Source organism: Atractosteus spatula, chromosome 9 (genome assembly GCF_055471065.1).
Source record: "Atractosteus spatula isolate fAtrSpa1 chromosome 9, fAtrSpa1.hap1, whole genome shotgun sequence".
Classification (NCBI taxonomy): Eukaryota; Metazoa; Chordata; class Actinopteri; order Semionotiformes; family Lepisosteidae; genus Atractosteus; species Atractosteus spatula.
In genome coordinates this window covers 17,811,486-17,827,792 of record NC_142714.1, presented here as the reverse complement: position 1 = coordinate 17,827,792, position 16,307 = coordinate 17,811,486, and the positions used below count along the sequence as shown (strand labels likewise).

Here is a 16,307-nt window from a genome sequence, read left to right as displayed (position 1 = left end):
CTGATTTCTAGTCTACTACCTCTGGTTCCTTTTGGCCTAACAGTGAATTGCCCTGAAGTTTTTTGTGATCTCTGGCACCCCTGACATGGGATCATTCTTCTGAATGGTCAGCATTTAAGCACTTTCTTCCCAGAGTCTAGGTGAAGAATGCAGCTATCCCCCTGAGCTGTTCTCATAAATTGCTTTAGTAGAGAAGACTGGATCAGCTGTGAGACAAAACAGAATTTTCAATTTGAGTAATGTTCCCTGAATGATCACATGGAATTCCCTAATGAATAAGTACTGATCTTGACTCTGTACGGGGTGTTGTCACCCTCGTGTGGCTTGAGATGGAACTACAAGCCTCTACTGGTGCAGCCTATCTACAAAACTCATAGTATGATCTTGCAGAGGTTCTCATACCAGCTTCTCGGTAAAAATTCATTTGATGTGGAAGAGATATGTCAGAAGAAAACACATTTATTTGTTCATCAAAGACAAAGGCTGTGATAACAGTATAAATTTCTTAAAATTTCCTCGGCAATTATATCACCCACAACTTTCTGGACACTGCCCATAGCAAAAAAAAAAAAAACAGACCGAACTACTTAAAAACGCATTGGATAAGCTAGCTACACTCTGTTGTGAGACCTACTGAAAGATCAATCATTTCAGTTATTTTAACAGCTGTTGATGGCGCTAATCTGTATCACTTTCGCACCTCCACACCAAAAACATCCAGTGGAATTTGTGTTTAAAAATTCTTGAGATTTGTGTTTATTTGCATCTAAATAATAATAATTCTTTGTACTTATGCAGCGCTCTACAGGACACTCCACTCAAAGCTCTTTACAGATAAAGCTAAATAATTTAATAACATAGGCTCCGGATCCCCTCGACCCTCAATTGGAAAAAGGGGTTAGATGGATAATTTCTTAACATGAAACAATTGAGCTTCCTCCATATCTGTAAAAACAGTATCAAGTTCCAGCGGTTTCTAGCTTTACAATGTAACACAAGGATTACAGTGCGAGCAGGTTCATTTTCTTCACTTTTTTTTCAGCTTGGTGGTGGTTTTCTGATTAGATGTGACAAGGCTATTTGCACAGCGGCTGCTCTGGGAATTTTACGACTCACAACATACAGAGACATTGGGACATTCAGCACTGCTGTACTGGAATAACATCAGTGAGATGTCACTGGCCCGTCCACTTGTCTCCAAAACCAAAAATCATTTAACTCATTTTAACCTGAGCACAAGTTTTCTTTTATTTTCCAGTCAAAGATGTGGTTTAACGGGCAGGCAGAATGTGAAGCCTGTCGAGTGATAGGATTACTCTCCCGAGCTCTATTTCCAGAAGCTCCTGTCGTGTGATTCACACCAAACGACAGCTGGGCCTGCAGCTGCCCCATATATGTAGAAGACCAACACAGCTGTTTATCTGCCAGGATTCCAGGAGCCAACCTCATCCTTTACAAGTAATTAGGGCTGTAATTTCACTGCACTGGAGGCACAGGGGAGTGGCGTGAGTGCAGCTCCAAAAAACACACCAGTGGGCTCCGCTACAATTGCCCCCAAGGAAAAAGGAAAAACTGCTTCCAAAACAACAGGTTATAAATGGTCGGATGCATTTTAAAAGACGTCATCCCCTTATAAAGGATGGAGCCGCATGCAGACGTTTATAGTTGTGTGAGGAGGGAATCACATCTGAAACTTTCTTACTTTGTCACTTTATGCTCTCTTATCAAACTGGGAGAAATTAAGTTGCCTTCTAAGTTACACCACACATCATTTTTGTTTTAAAGCAGTACTATCTCCGAGATTTCCAGAGCTGCTTCATTTTCAACAAGAAACACACAAAAGGAGATGCGATACCTTTAAATTAACCATCAGAAAAAACGAAAACCTAATGTCTTTTTTTATGGCGTCGCACGTCCTTCTGCACACCATTTGTTCAAAAAATGAAGGCAGCCCTGAGCTATCTGAAGCCATAGCCCCTCTGTACATAAACCAGTGGCCTCTCAGAACCCCTTTTAATCATCCTTTCAGTAGCATTCTGGACATTTCACAAGCAAAACTGCAGTGTGGCCACAGACAACTTTTGATGACTGCGGTCTTAAAGCAAGCCACTAGGACAACTAGGTGGACAGCTTCTTGGCTGAGCAGATGCAAAGCTGTCTGAAAGTCTGGCTTCTCATGTAAATATAAACTTGCACAGCAGCCACTGAAAACAAAATCTGAAAGCTAAAATAAGAAGTACAATGACTGAGAACTGAATTTAATGAAGCAGTAATGTTAGCCTGTCTGATCCCCATGCTGAAGAGGCATTTCAACAATTATTGAATGAAAAAATAATGAAAATTCTTCCATCCCTCTCTTCACACTGCACACTAAGCAGATGCCACAGTGTCACATGCACTGAGACTACTCTTCTCCTTTCACTGGCAGCAGTCCAGTCTGCTTCAGAGAGTGGAGACTCTGAAGCAAAGTCGCACGCAACATAACAGAATTTCAGCTGGCAATTCTGACAGAACGAGTATTATGAACACTATTTTAAAAAGCTGAAGAAATGTTACTCTGAATCTAGTGTCGTACAAGCATGCAATCATAGTTCAGCCACTATAGCAAAGAAACTGACTACTTCTCATACCACTTAAACATTTTCTTGAGTTTTTAAACTGACAAGTTTCCATTCACTTCTTAAATCTTCATCCATTCACCAACTAAATGTTCAATACCAAAAACTTCGTAATTGCACAATATCTCCTAAAATGAAATGCTTAATGCGGTCACTAAGCCCAATGAAATCTTAAAGGGACAGCATGTTTCTTACATTTTAAATGACAGTGATTACTGTGTATATCACAAATGTTTTTTTCCAATGGACTAGTGCTTTACAGTATCACTGCATTAAAGTACATGGAACACCACCAAGTATCTTCTTTACAATTTGTTTCAAAAACAATCAATTTTGTATTATGTATTTGCTGGTCAGCTTGGGAAATCAGGTATAAAGTATCGGGTACAAATGCCAGTCAAGTCCTTAATTGCTCTCAAATGACAGGTATTTGACTGCTGCCACCTAGTGCTTATTTGGATCATGACAGAAATGCATGTTTTTTTCATCACATCTCTGCAGGCAAGCTAACATTGCCTATTATATTCCTATTACAAAGCAAATAAAAATAACTTCAAAAAAACACTTTTTGCAGATCTGTTTATCTCAATTTATGATGCAGCAACATTACAAAAACAAGGCCTTTTCATTAGCAAACTAAGGAAAAAAATCTGAAAGAAAAAATATGAACATTGTTCATGTGTAGGTGTATCAAAATCTGTTAACACGGGAATGTATTCTTTATAACTAAGCTGTTTTCCAGTCAGGGCTCGAGCTCACGTCCAGCAAGCAGTCACCAAACAAAGCTAATCCCAGTCTGAACCAACCAGACTTTGGTTTTCCTAATGGAATATTCCCAGACATCCAAGCAGGCACTCCTAAGCTTTACAGACAACAAGGTCATTGTTTACAGTAATGTAACCTGTACGGGTGTCCTGGCTGGTTCCTTTAGGTCTACTTCAGTGTTCTTGCGTTTCCAAGGAAACTCATGCCGTTCCATTGCAGATATGGAATAAAGAAGGCACACATAGCGTGGGGTGGATACCTGAGTGCAGTCACTCAGATCATCAGCTGCTACAGCACTTAAGACTGTGGTGGGTAAGGAATTCACTCATTCAAAACCCAGCTAATAAAACAGGACCGTCAAAGGTCAAGTGTGCCAGTAAATCGACTGCCTTTTTCAGACATTCATTTTTATTATGCCTAATAACACTTTTCTCAAGTGTTTCAAGTCTCCAAAAACCATGTAATACACTACAGACACACATGCAAAAATCTTTAAAATGTTTAAATGACTTAAAGGGGTGAACAGAATCTAAAGAAGCAAGTGTAAATTTATACCTTCTGTTTTGCAGAAGTATGTTGCTAATTTGCATATCATTCCCCCCACACATGTTTTTAAATGGATGAACAGTTCATTTATTACAACATCAACAGCATGCTTCACTAAAAAGCACAGGGGGGAAACCTTTTTAGAAAATAAGTGATTAAGTGGCCAAAATCTAATTATTTTAGACGTTCATGTTTACCATAAAGTTAAACCAATTTTTAAATGAATACATTCTGCTCAAGGCTGGTATTTTTAAATGGAAATTACAGGCAATCCCAAACTATGTGAGGTGTTCCCTTGTCTATCGGGAACAGAATCAGAAAAATCTTCATTCGGTACCATTGTAGTTTCTTTTTACTACCACCTGTCTGAGCTAGGATACATATTTCTGTATCTATGAGGCTGAATCTATAATACAGAATAAAAATTACTCCAAACTGAAGCTCACTGTAATGTTTATTAAGTCTCTCTTATTCCTCCTGCTTTTAAAACTGAAAATCCACTTCATCTGATAAACACCTGAGTGCCCACATAAACTGTACAGAATGGGAAACCGCAGAAACACCAGGAAGAAATTGCTTACAGTATGTAAGTGGAAAAACAGGTTGAAGTTATTCCTTGGAATACCTACACATGCAATCACAACACCGATGTTCTCGATGAACAAACAGAAGGAGTGATTACAACATGCTTTTAGAAGGGATCCCTTGAAGACTACTGCACACTGCTTTATAAAAGCAGACCAACTCCTTTTCCACCTAAACCCTTAAACAGAATGCAACAGCTTTAATACTGAAGCTCTTCCTCTTACTTGTTTTGTAATCATCTTCCCTTGCAACAGACCATTGCAAACTATGTTAATAAATCTTACGCAAGATTGTCTCTCCACTAGCCTGTTTTGGCGAAATACCGCAAGTAAGCATCTTGATTAACATAAGTACAGTATACAAATCTCTTTCAACCTTTTCCTACCTTAGCAAAGCAATTGATTATTAAATGCATGACTCAAAATTAAGAAAAATAATATTTTTGAAAGAACATAAATACAACATAATATATTGTTGTAGTTCTATTTGCTACAACACTTGTGCTAGCTGATACTTGAAAATACACATAATCTATAACTTTCCACCCGTTTTAAATCTAGTAGTTTCTTTGTCTGGAGCTACAGTGCAACAGAAACAAGCCAGAAAGGCAGACTGAGAACAACTTCCACAACACGCACAAGAGGCTTGAAAGACAACAGGAACCATGCCTGGACTTTATTCAGGTCAGGGAAAAAATCCCAGGCAGCTGTGCGGGTGACTTGAGCGTTCCACAAGGCAGCTGTAGCTGCTGAGGCATCTCTCATGGGGCAGAGGCTCACGTTTCCCAAAGCACAGCCAAACCCGCAACAAATTCCAAAAACAGACTAAAAACAACGAGCCAACAACTGTGTCAACATTGCCCCCCCCCCTCCCACCCCACCTCGGCACATTCTGGGACTGCAAGCAGTGTGACCTGCACTCATCACGCACCTTCACTCTCTGAAGCATCGTGTTTTAGAAGCCCCTCGTTAAAAACGAGCAAGAAATGAGATGGTTTTCCATCTATATGGAACTCCAGAAACGCATAAATTCCAACCTACTAGCGGGTTCACCACAAAAAAGGATAAAAAGATGCAGATCAAGCAGAAACTTAATTCACAGCTTAGAGGACTTTGAGGCCTTTATCCTTGATGTATCATGTTTTAACCAAAAATGCATTTTACATATTTGTCTATTTCTTCCCTAAGCAGACAATTCCTTATATTTTCACACCACAACTGTACTTAAAGTAGAACACACCAGTCAACCACTGGTTCATGTATGGTTTGGTTTGACTATGACAACCACTTTTTCAGGGTCACCTTGGCATTTAATGATATTAAATCATAGCTAAAACTATATTAATTGATATAAAAATCATGAGTAAAAAGTCTCAAAAGGCCCAACTCTTTCTTTGCATTCCAACTCACAGCAATGACTACTGTGCCGTGCTGTAGCTGAGAATGGCGATGATCAGGCATGCTTGTCCAATACTCTCACACATCAAGCCATTCATCTTTTAACACACTTCAGGCTCCACAGCACCTGACTAGCACTGAAACAGCTGTGTTGTTTTACTGCTGAAGTTTTGATCCCAAATAATACAGTCTTCTGGTGTCCTGCATTCAGGAACAACTGACAAAATCGCTTAAGGTAAAATCCGATTTGCAATTTATGCAACACTCAATCCCATAACATTGAAGCAACCTGAAAAAAAACTACTGGATGACAAGGAAATAATACGTGAAATTGAACCCGAAGACCTTAATCAGTTGATACTGGCCACCTATTAAACAAAGGAAATGACAACATGCTTGGCCTCAGCACGTTCTATCGCAAGAGGCCTCACTACTGTGGTGGTAAACTGACCCCCTTGGACCACCTCCCCCCTTAACACATAGGGCATCCCAGGTCATAGCCGCACAACTGCTTCGGCCTTCTGAACAGTACCTCAGGAGCCAAATATTCCGGAGTCCCACAAAACGTCTTCATCGTTGCTCCATCTTTGATCCCTTCCTTGCACAAGCCAAAGTCTGTGATTTTAATGTGGCCATCCTTGTCCAGCATAAGATTTTCCAGCTAAAGAAAACAAGAAAAAACTACTGTGAGTTTACTGAAATTCAATAACTGGCAAAGTTCTCAGTAAAATCAAACCACAAAGGAAAAACAAATAAGTTACTGATCTGCAACTGTAATCAGATGGTGCCATCTTTGTTATCAGTTTTTTAAATTTGTAAACTAACTTAGTTACACAAGACCGAATGGTACTTGAAGAGGGCTCCTGTCTACTGTTTGCTGAATTTTATGAAAAAACAATTTAATCTTTTTATTTATTCACTAACCTTGTTATTTTTAATATTATGCAGCAATTGCTACATTTAAGCACCCCTTTTACAACCTCTCTAATGATAATATTTGTCCCTAAAGCATCGACCCAGACCTGAGACTGAAATGCTATCATGCTGTGCAAGGCATGACTGTGGGACATTCCAGAGTCATATAGTAGTAAATACATACTGAGCGTGAAATGTCAAGGTCACATCTTCACATGTTCTTAGACATCTTTGTATACCTTTCAACTTCAAAACTCACTGTAGTTTCCATTTGTCCACAGTTTTAACTCTATCGTGATCAGGAATGTCAAAAGTCTGTATATTCTCCTATGGTACTATCCTGGACTATCCAGGGGATCTAAGCAGTAGCTGCAGCCCTACCATGAAGGAACAGAATCACATCTAGGAGGCACAGTAGTGGCTGTAAAGGGCACCTGTACAACTAGGCAAAGTGATGGGACAATTAAAGATCCATAATATCTTCTGATGGTGAGATTTCAATCCATTTTCCACAATAAGACTCTTATTTTTTTTTTTACATTTTCATACATCTTGCTAAACTTAACTTCCCTTCTTTCTGGCCATGTTTACTACAAGGTTAATGAAAGTACAATATGGAAGACAGATGTTAAACCTTTTGTTAGTAGATTTCTTTTGTCAGGGGCGTGTCAAGGCCAATACCAGCCTTTCCTCAACAGTCCTTTGCCGATTCTGGCTCTTTATGATGACCACTGTTTGAACCCAAGAGTAACCTTGTGCTACATGGCTTACAACATGCGGAAAGCACTATCTTACTACAAACTGAATCTCCCAGTAGCAAATGCTTTTATGAGTCTCCTTGTTCAGAGTAACAAAGTTGAAAGGTATAGATGGTTTATTTAGTAATGACAATTACGTATTTTGTGGTCTACCATATATTTATATGCAGCCCACTCATTAAACCCCAAACAGTGAAGATAATTCAAAAATAAATGATAGATTCTGTTTTATATAAAGAATTGTATATATTAATATATATTCTATTTTAACTTTATCAGACCATAACGCCAAATTATTCAGGAAAGAAACTGGTAATGCTTTTTTAATCTCAGCTTCAGCATATTTATGTAGGATAAATACATTAACATTGTAATAAAGTAAATCACATCTTCTACTTGCAAATACACGGAGTCACCAGTCAAAGGAAAGTTACTGCCTGCTGCGACTTTTGTTTCACCTCCTTTAAAGCCAGAACCTGAATACAGAAACGGTTCAATGCTTGACTCCTGTGACAACGGTATTTATAACCACGACTCTGAGCCCGATTTACCTACCTTTAGATCCCTATAGACAACATTCTTCTCAGAATGTAAATAATCCAGCGCCGAGACGATCTCTGCCCCGTAAAACCGAGCCCGCTCCTCCGAGAAAACGCGTTCTCTCGACAGATGAAAGAACAGCTGGAACAGCAACAGCTGGCATTAACCTGGGGGTACGGGGTGAACTAAAAGACCCGAGTCTGTGTGAGCAGCCTGATTCTCCTGGTGGGCTAGAACCTTAAAAGAGCTTTGCATTCATCTCTGGTGTCCCGTCTGTCGACTCATCACTTTCCTTTAAGATTAAAAAAAAACAATCTCTCCTCCTGAAGTTCATTAACTGTCGCAGATCGTCTACTGTGCAATTCAACACGTTATATAGCCCAAGTATGAATCTAGCTGGAATGGAAAGAACAGTCTTTGCCAGCTGGTATAGATGGATGAAGCTACATACAGAAAAAGGTCATGAACAGAAAAAAAAAACTATATGCCAGGCTGGTAACTCACAGCTCCGGTTGCCAGCCTCCCCTTTTCTTTTTTTATCCCACTAGTACCCCTTTTTAGTTTAAGTTTGTGCAGCAAAGCAGGAGAGACATAAACATAAGGTTACTGAGCTACAACACCACTCCTACACTGCAATAGCATTCACATAGCAGGTCTGTTAGAGGGAAGTAAACATGACTAGTCACTCTAGTCAGATTCTTGAAAAAAGCAACACCTCTCAGGAGTTTACATTTATTACAGTGGGCTTGGGTTCTAAAAATGGCACACAGAATATGTACATCCTCCTGGAGACCATTCAGACAATTTGGCTCATTTGGTTTTTAATAGCTAACAGATTCAAGGATCTGGATATTTCTACAAAAGGCCAAGAAACAGGCTTCAACAACATGGTTGGGTATCTTGTTTGAGACTACCAAAAATTTTTGTGTAACAAGGGGCTCCTGTTCTCAGTTTAAAAAGCTTGTGTCACCTGGTTCACGTGTTGGTTGGTATGTTGGTTTCCTTAAAAGGTCCACAGAGGGTCGACTTGTTAACTCTCAATGTCTTTGAGGATTTTGGGCACTTGAATCAGGTTACCTCATTGTCATCCTTGTTAAAGACGAAAAAGATCCAGTTCTTTTAGCATATCAGTGCAAGGTATTCCTTTGAATGAGAATGTAGTGGCTCTTTTCTGTACTGATTCCACAGTACAATATCCTTTTACTAATATCATTTTAGCATCACAGTGTCTAAAACTGTACACATTATAAATAAGGTCTTACAAATCTAATGAAAAATCATTTTGCCTTTTTTGTTGCCTCTTCATGTTTTTCAGAAGATGAAACACCTAAGTGTTTCTCATAAGCAAAGACTTCGAACCTGTCAGTTCTTATTTTATATTCATAGTTCAAATTTTGGCTCCTATATTTGCCCACTCTGCACTTGTCTAGATTAAATCTCATCTACCTGGAGTTTGCCAAGTCCTAAATTTGGTCTGTCTTTCTTAATTTCTTTTGCAGCTACGATAGTGTTTGCTCATCTTCCCATGTTAAGCAATTTGTGAACTTGAGCAGTTTACTAGGCCAGAATCTAGATCATTAATACAAATTAGGCAGGACAATGGTTCCAATACTGATCTTTCAGTAACTCTAAGCTCTTCTGACTCCACTAATTACATCCCGCTTTAACAGCCCCCTCTGCTTCCTGTTCATTAACAAATTCTTAATCCATGCAACACAATTACAATGCAATTGAATGCCTTCTGCCTCTAATTTCAGAATTAATCTTTTATATGAAACTTGACTAAAACCTTCAGAAAACCTAAATATCCAATGTCAAATAGGCTCTGTACCAACTGTTACTTGTTCAAAGAACTCAAGTTAACCTACCTTTTCCAAATCCTGAATCCAGGTAGCTATTTTTTAAAATCTTACTGCCACACAGACTTTCCTGTAGTATAGTTTTAATTACTATTTTTTGAACAGTAATAGAAGCAAAATTAGTTGGCCTATGTTGGCCAGTTTTGTCATCCTTTATAGGGATGGGTGCTATACCTACACTAGCAATTTTCTAATCCATAGTTATTCCTAAAGATAATATGCAATGAGTGTTTTTAATGGCCTATGCTTAATATATTTTGCTTTCTTACAGTAAGTTAAATTAGTACAACTTCATTAAATTGTTTTACATTGTCAGAATTATTCTACCAGTTAGTGATAATGAAATTCCATTCTTCTATTATTAAATTTTCTTTCAGTTAATACTGAGATTTCTTGCTATATTTTTCTTGTAAGGGGATTAGCACTGGTGTATGGACTTTATACTTTTCAATACAAGTGGATGTGGGAATATGGAACAAGCTAACCGACCTTGTTGTTGAAGCCGCTACCTTTGTTTCTTTCTAGAAAAAGCTGGTTGAGATCCTCAAATCAATTAGAAACTAGCTACCATGTAAGCTCATTTCGTATTTCTTATGATCACCCTGTAGCAACATCAATAGGCATTATTTCAGAACTCATTGTACAAAAAACAACAATATATTGGGATATAAAGCACATTTAAATACTCAAACAGACTCATCTTCCAAAGTAAATTTCCCTCAGAAATATGCACCAGCATTTAGCTCTCAGTATATTTTCATAGTCTGACAATGGCAGACAGCTACCTGACCAATTTTTTAAACACAGAAATTGCAACTGAGAAATTTGGAAACATTTAATCACAGGATTCTCTACAAACTAAAACCACTTAGTTGACAGAAATGTTTATAAATCTAAAATTCTTACCTCACCACCATTAGCATATTCCATAACGAAACACAACCGATCATGGGTCTGAAATGAGTACTTTAACCCCTGAAAAAATAAAAATAATGAATTCTCTCAGAGTTCAGCAACATTGAGAGAAACAGGCTCCGGGAGCTGAAAAATTGAAAAGGACAATAATCCTCTAGAAATGTTTCTGTTATGGTCTATGAATCCCTTGCAACATAATATTAGAACAGATATTTAGACATAGCATATAATTACATTTAAAATCTCACCAATACTGGAAAAAAACTAACTTATTGCTCACCTAAAGAGCAGTCACTATTATGAGCTCTGGTTTAAAACAAATTCAGAATCAACCGGTTCTGTACACAGGTAAGATGTGAAATTAAGGCATAGGATATCAAAGCAGTATGAGAAAAACAAAATCAGACTGTCAATCATTAACAAGGCAAGTTCCTTGTTGTCATTTTTATTTGAAAATAGATGACTGAGGGCAACTATTCAAGATTGCATAAAGATGTTATCCTAAAAATGATTTAAATCTCTTGCTGGGATACTTTAAATGCACAATTTAGAGGACAATCCATTGTGAAAATCTTTGTGAAGTGATAGGCAATGATAATGCCTGTCCAGTTTCTAAGAGTCTTTATGTGTTCATTGAATCCTTTTTCCAGAGGGTTATTTAATGTTACTCAAATTCTTTAAAAGAAAAACTACTACCTTGTTTCAAGGACACTTCTTCCCCACATTTTTAAGGCCACTTATTCAGTTATTTTGTGGCTCTCGTGGAGTGTTTGGGTTAGGTGTATAAAGGAATGGCTCTTACCGTTAAGAAGGGGTGCTTGGAGCTCTGTAGGACTCTGTTTTCTGTAAGTGTGTGTGCTACTTCATCCTGAAAGAGATCACAAAGAGCATTTGTGCAAGCGACAATGAGTACCATTCAAAAAAGTCCAAAATGAATGAAGTTCACTCTCTTTCTCATGCTTGAGAACATACTCACTTTTGCTACAATCACTTCCTTTTTCAAGATTTTCATGGCATAATATCGTCCTGTTGCTTTCTCTTTCACAAGAATGACTTTCCCAAATGTGCCTTTACCAAGAAGTTTGAGGTATTCGAAATCATGCATAGTCTGGAATGGGAAAAAAAATACATTTAAAGCTTATCAGAAATACTAACAATCTGCAGTTTTTATTGCACACAATAAATCTGGATATTTATGGTAAAAAAAGTTAATGAGGTTCCTACACTTTCAGGCATAACAGCAGTTTTGCACCTTTGCATGTTCAGAGATGAGACAAACAAAAAAATATTTTAGAAAGAAACATCTCAAAAGTCTGCATTAGTACGTATATCAACTGCTAAGCAATATAAACCCTGTCTTGCTGTTAACCATATGATCTGAGGAGAATACAGGACATTTCACCTGTTTAACCTTGGGGAGGTCTTAAGAATGTTCTTAATGCGCATGTTAAGAATTCAAAAAATGCAAACCTACACTTCTGGAAGTCTGCCCTCACTGTCAAATGTACATATATTTCACTATATATACTGCAATGAAAAATGCCTTAGAATCAAAAGTTACATGCACGTTTAAAAGTATTATATTCTCTAAACAGATCTAATTCATTCATTGCTCCTCATTATTAACTCTCCCTTTACCACTACAAAGGTAAAAGGAGTTATTATACTACAAAATACACTTTTATAAGGATTAAAATCATAACCAAATGGCTAACATTTTAGCAGACAAATGACAAAAGATTTGTGCTTCTGTACCCAAAAAGAAAAACTGAAAAGATCAGAATATGAAAAAAAGTCATGAGACCAACAGTGTGCATGATGAAAAGACTGGACTCTCCTAACTAATGATGTTAGGTACATATGCATGGTGTTATATCCATGTTGTTGCTCATCATTTTTTGAGTCTACTCTTTGCTCTGCAGGATATTTCTCCACCTGGCCAAGTTTTGAACGAGTAAAATATGCCCGATGGTATGCGAGTGAACAGCAGCAGACAACACAGTGGTGACTTTTAAAAAACAGATGTTGACTAAAGTATTTATACATGCACATTTTTTGTGTGCAGCAATATGCACTATTGATATAACTGGAACACCAACATCAAAAACGTTTCAGGTCACCTCCGTTAAAGAAATATACTTGAAAGAAATGTTATTTGGTCTGCTATCCAAGCACTGCACTCGCATTTACACCACAACAATTGCAAAAGAAGCAAAATATTTGCCAGGTTTGCATTCGTTACAAACGGTCAAAACAAAACCTTAGCTATGGTTCCACTTAGAAGCTTGAGATCACCACATTGTCTAAATTAAGGAAGGTTTGTGATTTCTGGTTTGATTGCTCGAGAGTTACTATTCCTCAGTATGGCAGCAAGGAAACATACCACTTTGAGTCTGGGTTTGGTCAGATACACTTCCATATCCTCGATGCCTATGTTATCACTGGGGGAACCAGACCGGCAATCCATCATCTCTTCCTCCTGTTTCTGGAGGCTGTCAGCCACAGCCTGGATGGTTTTTGTCCATTCTTCTCTAAAGGGAAAAGGGTTGACACGAAAACTATTATAGTTCCTGGTTTGGAATGTTTATTTATAGTCAATCTAACTTCCTCTTATCACATTTAGAATTGAAACGGCTTATCAATCAAAGCTGAATTTATCCACTATGGTTCGAGCCTAACTTGATGCACTTAGGTTATCAGAGAACCTTCCACTGGTAATAAAGAAAATACAGTAAGGCTTTGTAGGCTGCATAAACACTGAAGTTTTCTTTTCTATCTTAATTAAAATCAAACAACTTCTCAGCTGCTTAACAGTTTTTGAATGCACGGATGACTGAAGCAAAAAAAATAATTGCTCCATGCCATTTTCCCTTAAAAATTTACAACTTTGAAGGTTCGCAAGATCCCTTTGGCTTTGATGAACTTTCTTGCTCGGAACACTCTATACGGACTAATTAGGTTCTTTTAAATCTTTAAGTATAGACATTCCTCACACAGCACCTGCCCACTGTAATAATGCTCTCCCGAGGTGGGATTCGGAGTCCATTCCACGAGTGTTAGACAACCAAACTGAGAGGAAGATGAGTTGGAGAGTCTGCAAACAGCACACAGGGAACTCCCCCGAGCTGCACATTACTGAGACCAGAGGGAGGAGGGAACACGCATTCTTGAGCCGGGGAGCAGGCTGCTTACAGACTTGCCAGCCACACGCAAATGTGGTGCTATAGCTAGCCAGGGAGCCAGAGCGTGGCGCAGGAAATCACAGTCCAGATTCATTGTACAAGACAAGCAAAGATTCCTGGCCGGGAAAACATGCCAACAAAACACAGTGGTGAATCATGAATCCGGAAGTCGTGATCGAGTTTCAGTCCAAGTTCAAAGCCAGAGAGACACATGCCAACAAAGATGAGGGGGTGATCCGGGAACACTGCAGGGGGTCGGAGAACAAGCAAGCCAAACATGGGAATAAACTCAGAAGCAAGGCTCCAGGGGCTCAGTGTCCACACTCAATGACAGAGCCCCGAGGTCAGTCGGGTCCAAGTACTCATTCTGAGGAGCACCTGGAGCGGGTGTTGTCATAAACCAACTCCAGGTGCTCTGAGACGTCAGGCAATTAGTTCTGTGCAGCAGGTGGAGACGGGGGGGCTGACAATGATGTCACTGGCGGCCACAGCACAGCCAGCTTGCCCCGCAGTCCAGCAGCATGACACCCGCATGACACAATGATTCGATTGTGCGGACGAAAACATCCCTGCCATTCACCTCTCTCGCTGTTGTGTTTACCAATGAGTCAGATGGTCATGATTTCATGTGGTATTAATATTCACTTGTATGTAGTACAATATTATCCTTTACCATGAGTTGATACCAGTGCTTCTGATAATAAAAGGCAAAGAAAAGCCACAACATTAGAAGAGAACCTTGAAATAATAAAGAATACAGACAAAGGTGAATGAAATGCAACTATGGTGTTAAGTGAAGAATTATTATGCTGGTGAAACTGACTAATTCCTAACTTCTGGATAAAAAAAATCAAATAGAGCCATCCCAGCTATTTGTTTACCAAGTGAAAAAACAAATAACTACACTTTTACTATCCATTCCAGGGCTTAGGCCAGACACTATATTGAATTGACATGGGTTACAAAATATGAGTGTAAGATGGTTTACTGGCATGATTAGCAGGTAATGGAAAAAAGCAGGTGGCCTGGCCAAATTCTTAATAATCACACTGAAAGCTGCAGGACACAGCACCTGAATCCAGAAGCTCAGCAGGGCGGAAAGACTTGGTCTACTTCCTATCCACATGTTACCATGAATGCAATAAAAAGTGATGTGGAAAGAAAGTGAATCCAAAAGCCATAAAAACATGATCTTACATTGGGAAGATGTCAGTAGGAAGAAACACAGCAGGGCTGCAATACGGACAGGGCTTGGCCTTAGCAGGACAGAACTGGGAAGACACAGGAGGGGTGTCGGGGTGACTCACCGCTCTTCTGGGGTTTCTACGTGGAAGGTGCGCTCAATGACCGTGGTCCACTGCAGGCAGCGGATGATAAATGTATTGGGTTTCGGTCGCTCTGTCTTCATCAGCTGGCATTCTGACCACATTCAAAGGGAGGAAAAGCCGGCGCTTTGATTAATTTATCTTTACTATGACTGCAGCTGACATGGCTGAGACCACCATCAGCCATTCAGGTCAGCTGAAGGAAACTAGGCTTAAACAGGGAGGAGGGGGGTGGCTGAGTCAGACTGCCAGTCTGCTTTACAGCAGCAAAGGTGAAACAAGGAAGCTGACAAGATGAAAGGTAAACCTTTGCTGATCTCAATTTTTATTGAGAAGACATGATCCTAACTTCACAAATACTTTTACAGTAAATGGGGAAGAAACGGCATTATCAGTATAGACTAAATTAAAATTGGGGGTAATTTACCAAAGATCGTATATTGAAACCGCTTTCATCCAGAAGTGGTTTACACCCATTTACATTTATACCTGCTATTCTTTGACAAAAAGATCTAAAGGAGTAATGCTTTGTTGATGATCCAATGTATTACCTATATATTCTATACATCTATTTAGTTTGATCATGCTGTCATTATCAAACTGTAACCTGGGCGTCTCACCTTATATCATCAGTGAAAACAGCACTACAACATCATGGAGCCATTAAAAATCAATCGGACCCCTAAAAAGGAGAAGTAGACATCTCCCCATTCTTTTTTTCAGTGCTTAAGGAGACAGGCCGATCTCTCCTGAACTTCAGACTGGAAGTCTGCTGATGGAGCAGGCTACACAGTGCCGCAAGATAAATAATTGAGATCAGCTAGTTAATAACCACTATAACTCAAGAATGTCAACTGGAAATGTTTTGTTTAGTGAACAATATGCTGTCTAATTACTCTGTT

General features: G+C 38.9%; 1 protein-coding gene across 1 annotated transcript in view; it reads right to left on the bottom strand.

Moving 5' to 3' along the window:
* akt1 (AKT serine/threonine kinase 1) overlaps positions 1–16,307 on the bottom strand; it is a 72,091-nt gene that overhangs the window by 12,276 nt on the left and 43,508 nt on the right. Inside the window, exons 4-10 of the mRNA XM_088925193.1 lie at positions 15,388–15,499; positions 13,282–13,429; positions 11,875–12,006; positions 11,701–11,766; positions 10,890–10,958; positions 8,140–8,265; positions 6,444–6,572 (exon numbers count right to left, since the gene is read on the bottom strand). Coding sequence (XP_088781319.1) covers positions 6,444–6,572; positions 8,140–8,265; positions 10,890–10,958; positions 11,701–11,766; positions 11,875–12,006; positions 13,282–13,429; positions 15,388–15,499 — 782 coding nt within the window. The remainder of the gene's footprint in view (positions 1–6,443; positions 6,573–8,139; positions 8,266–10,889; positions 10,959–11,700; positions 11,767–11,874; positions 12,007–13,281; positions 13,430–15,387; positions 15,500–16,307) is intronic.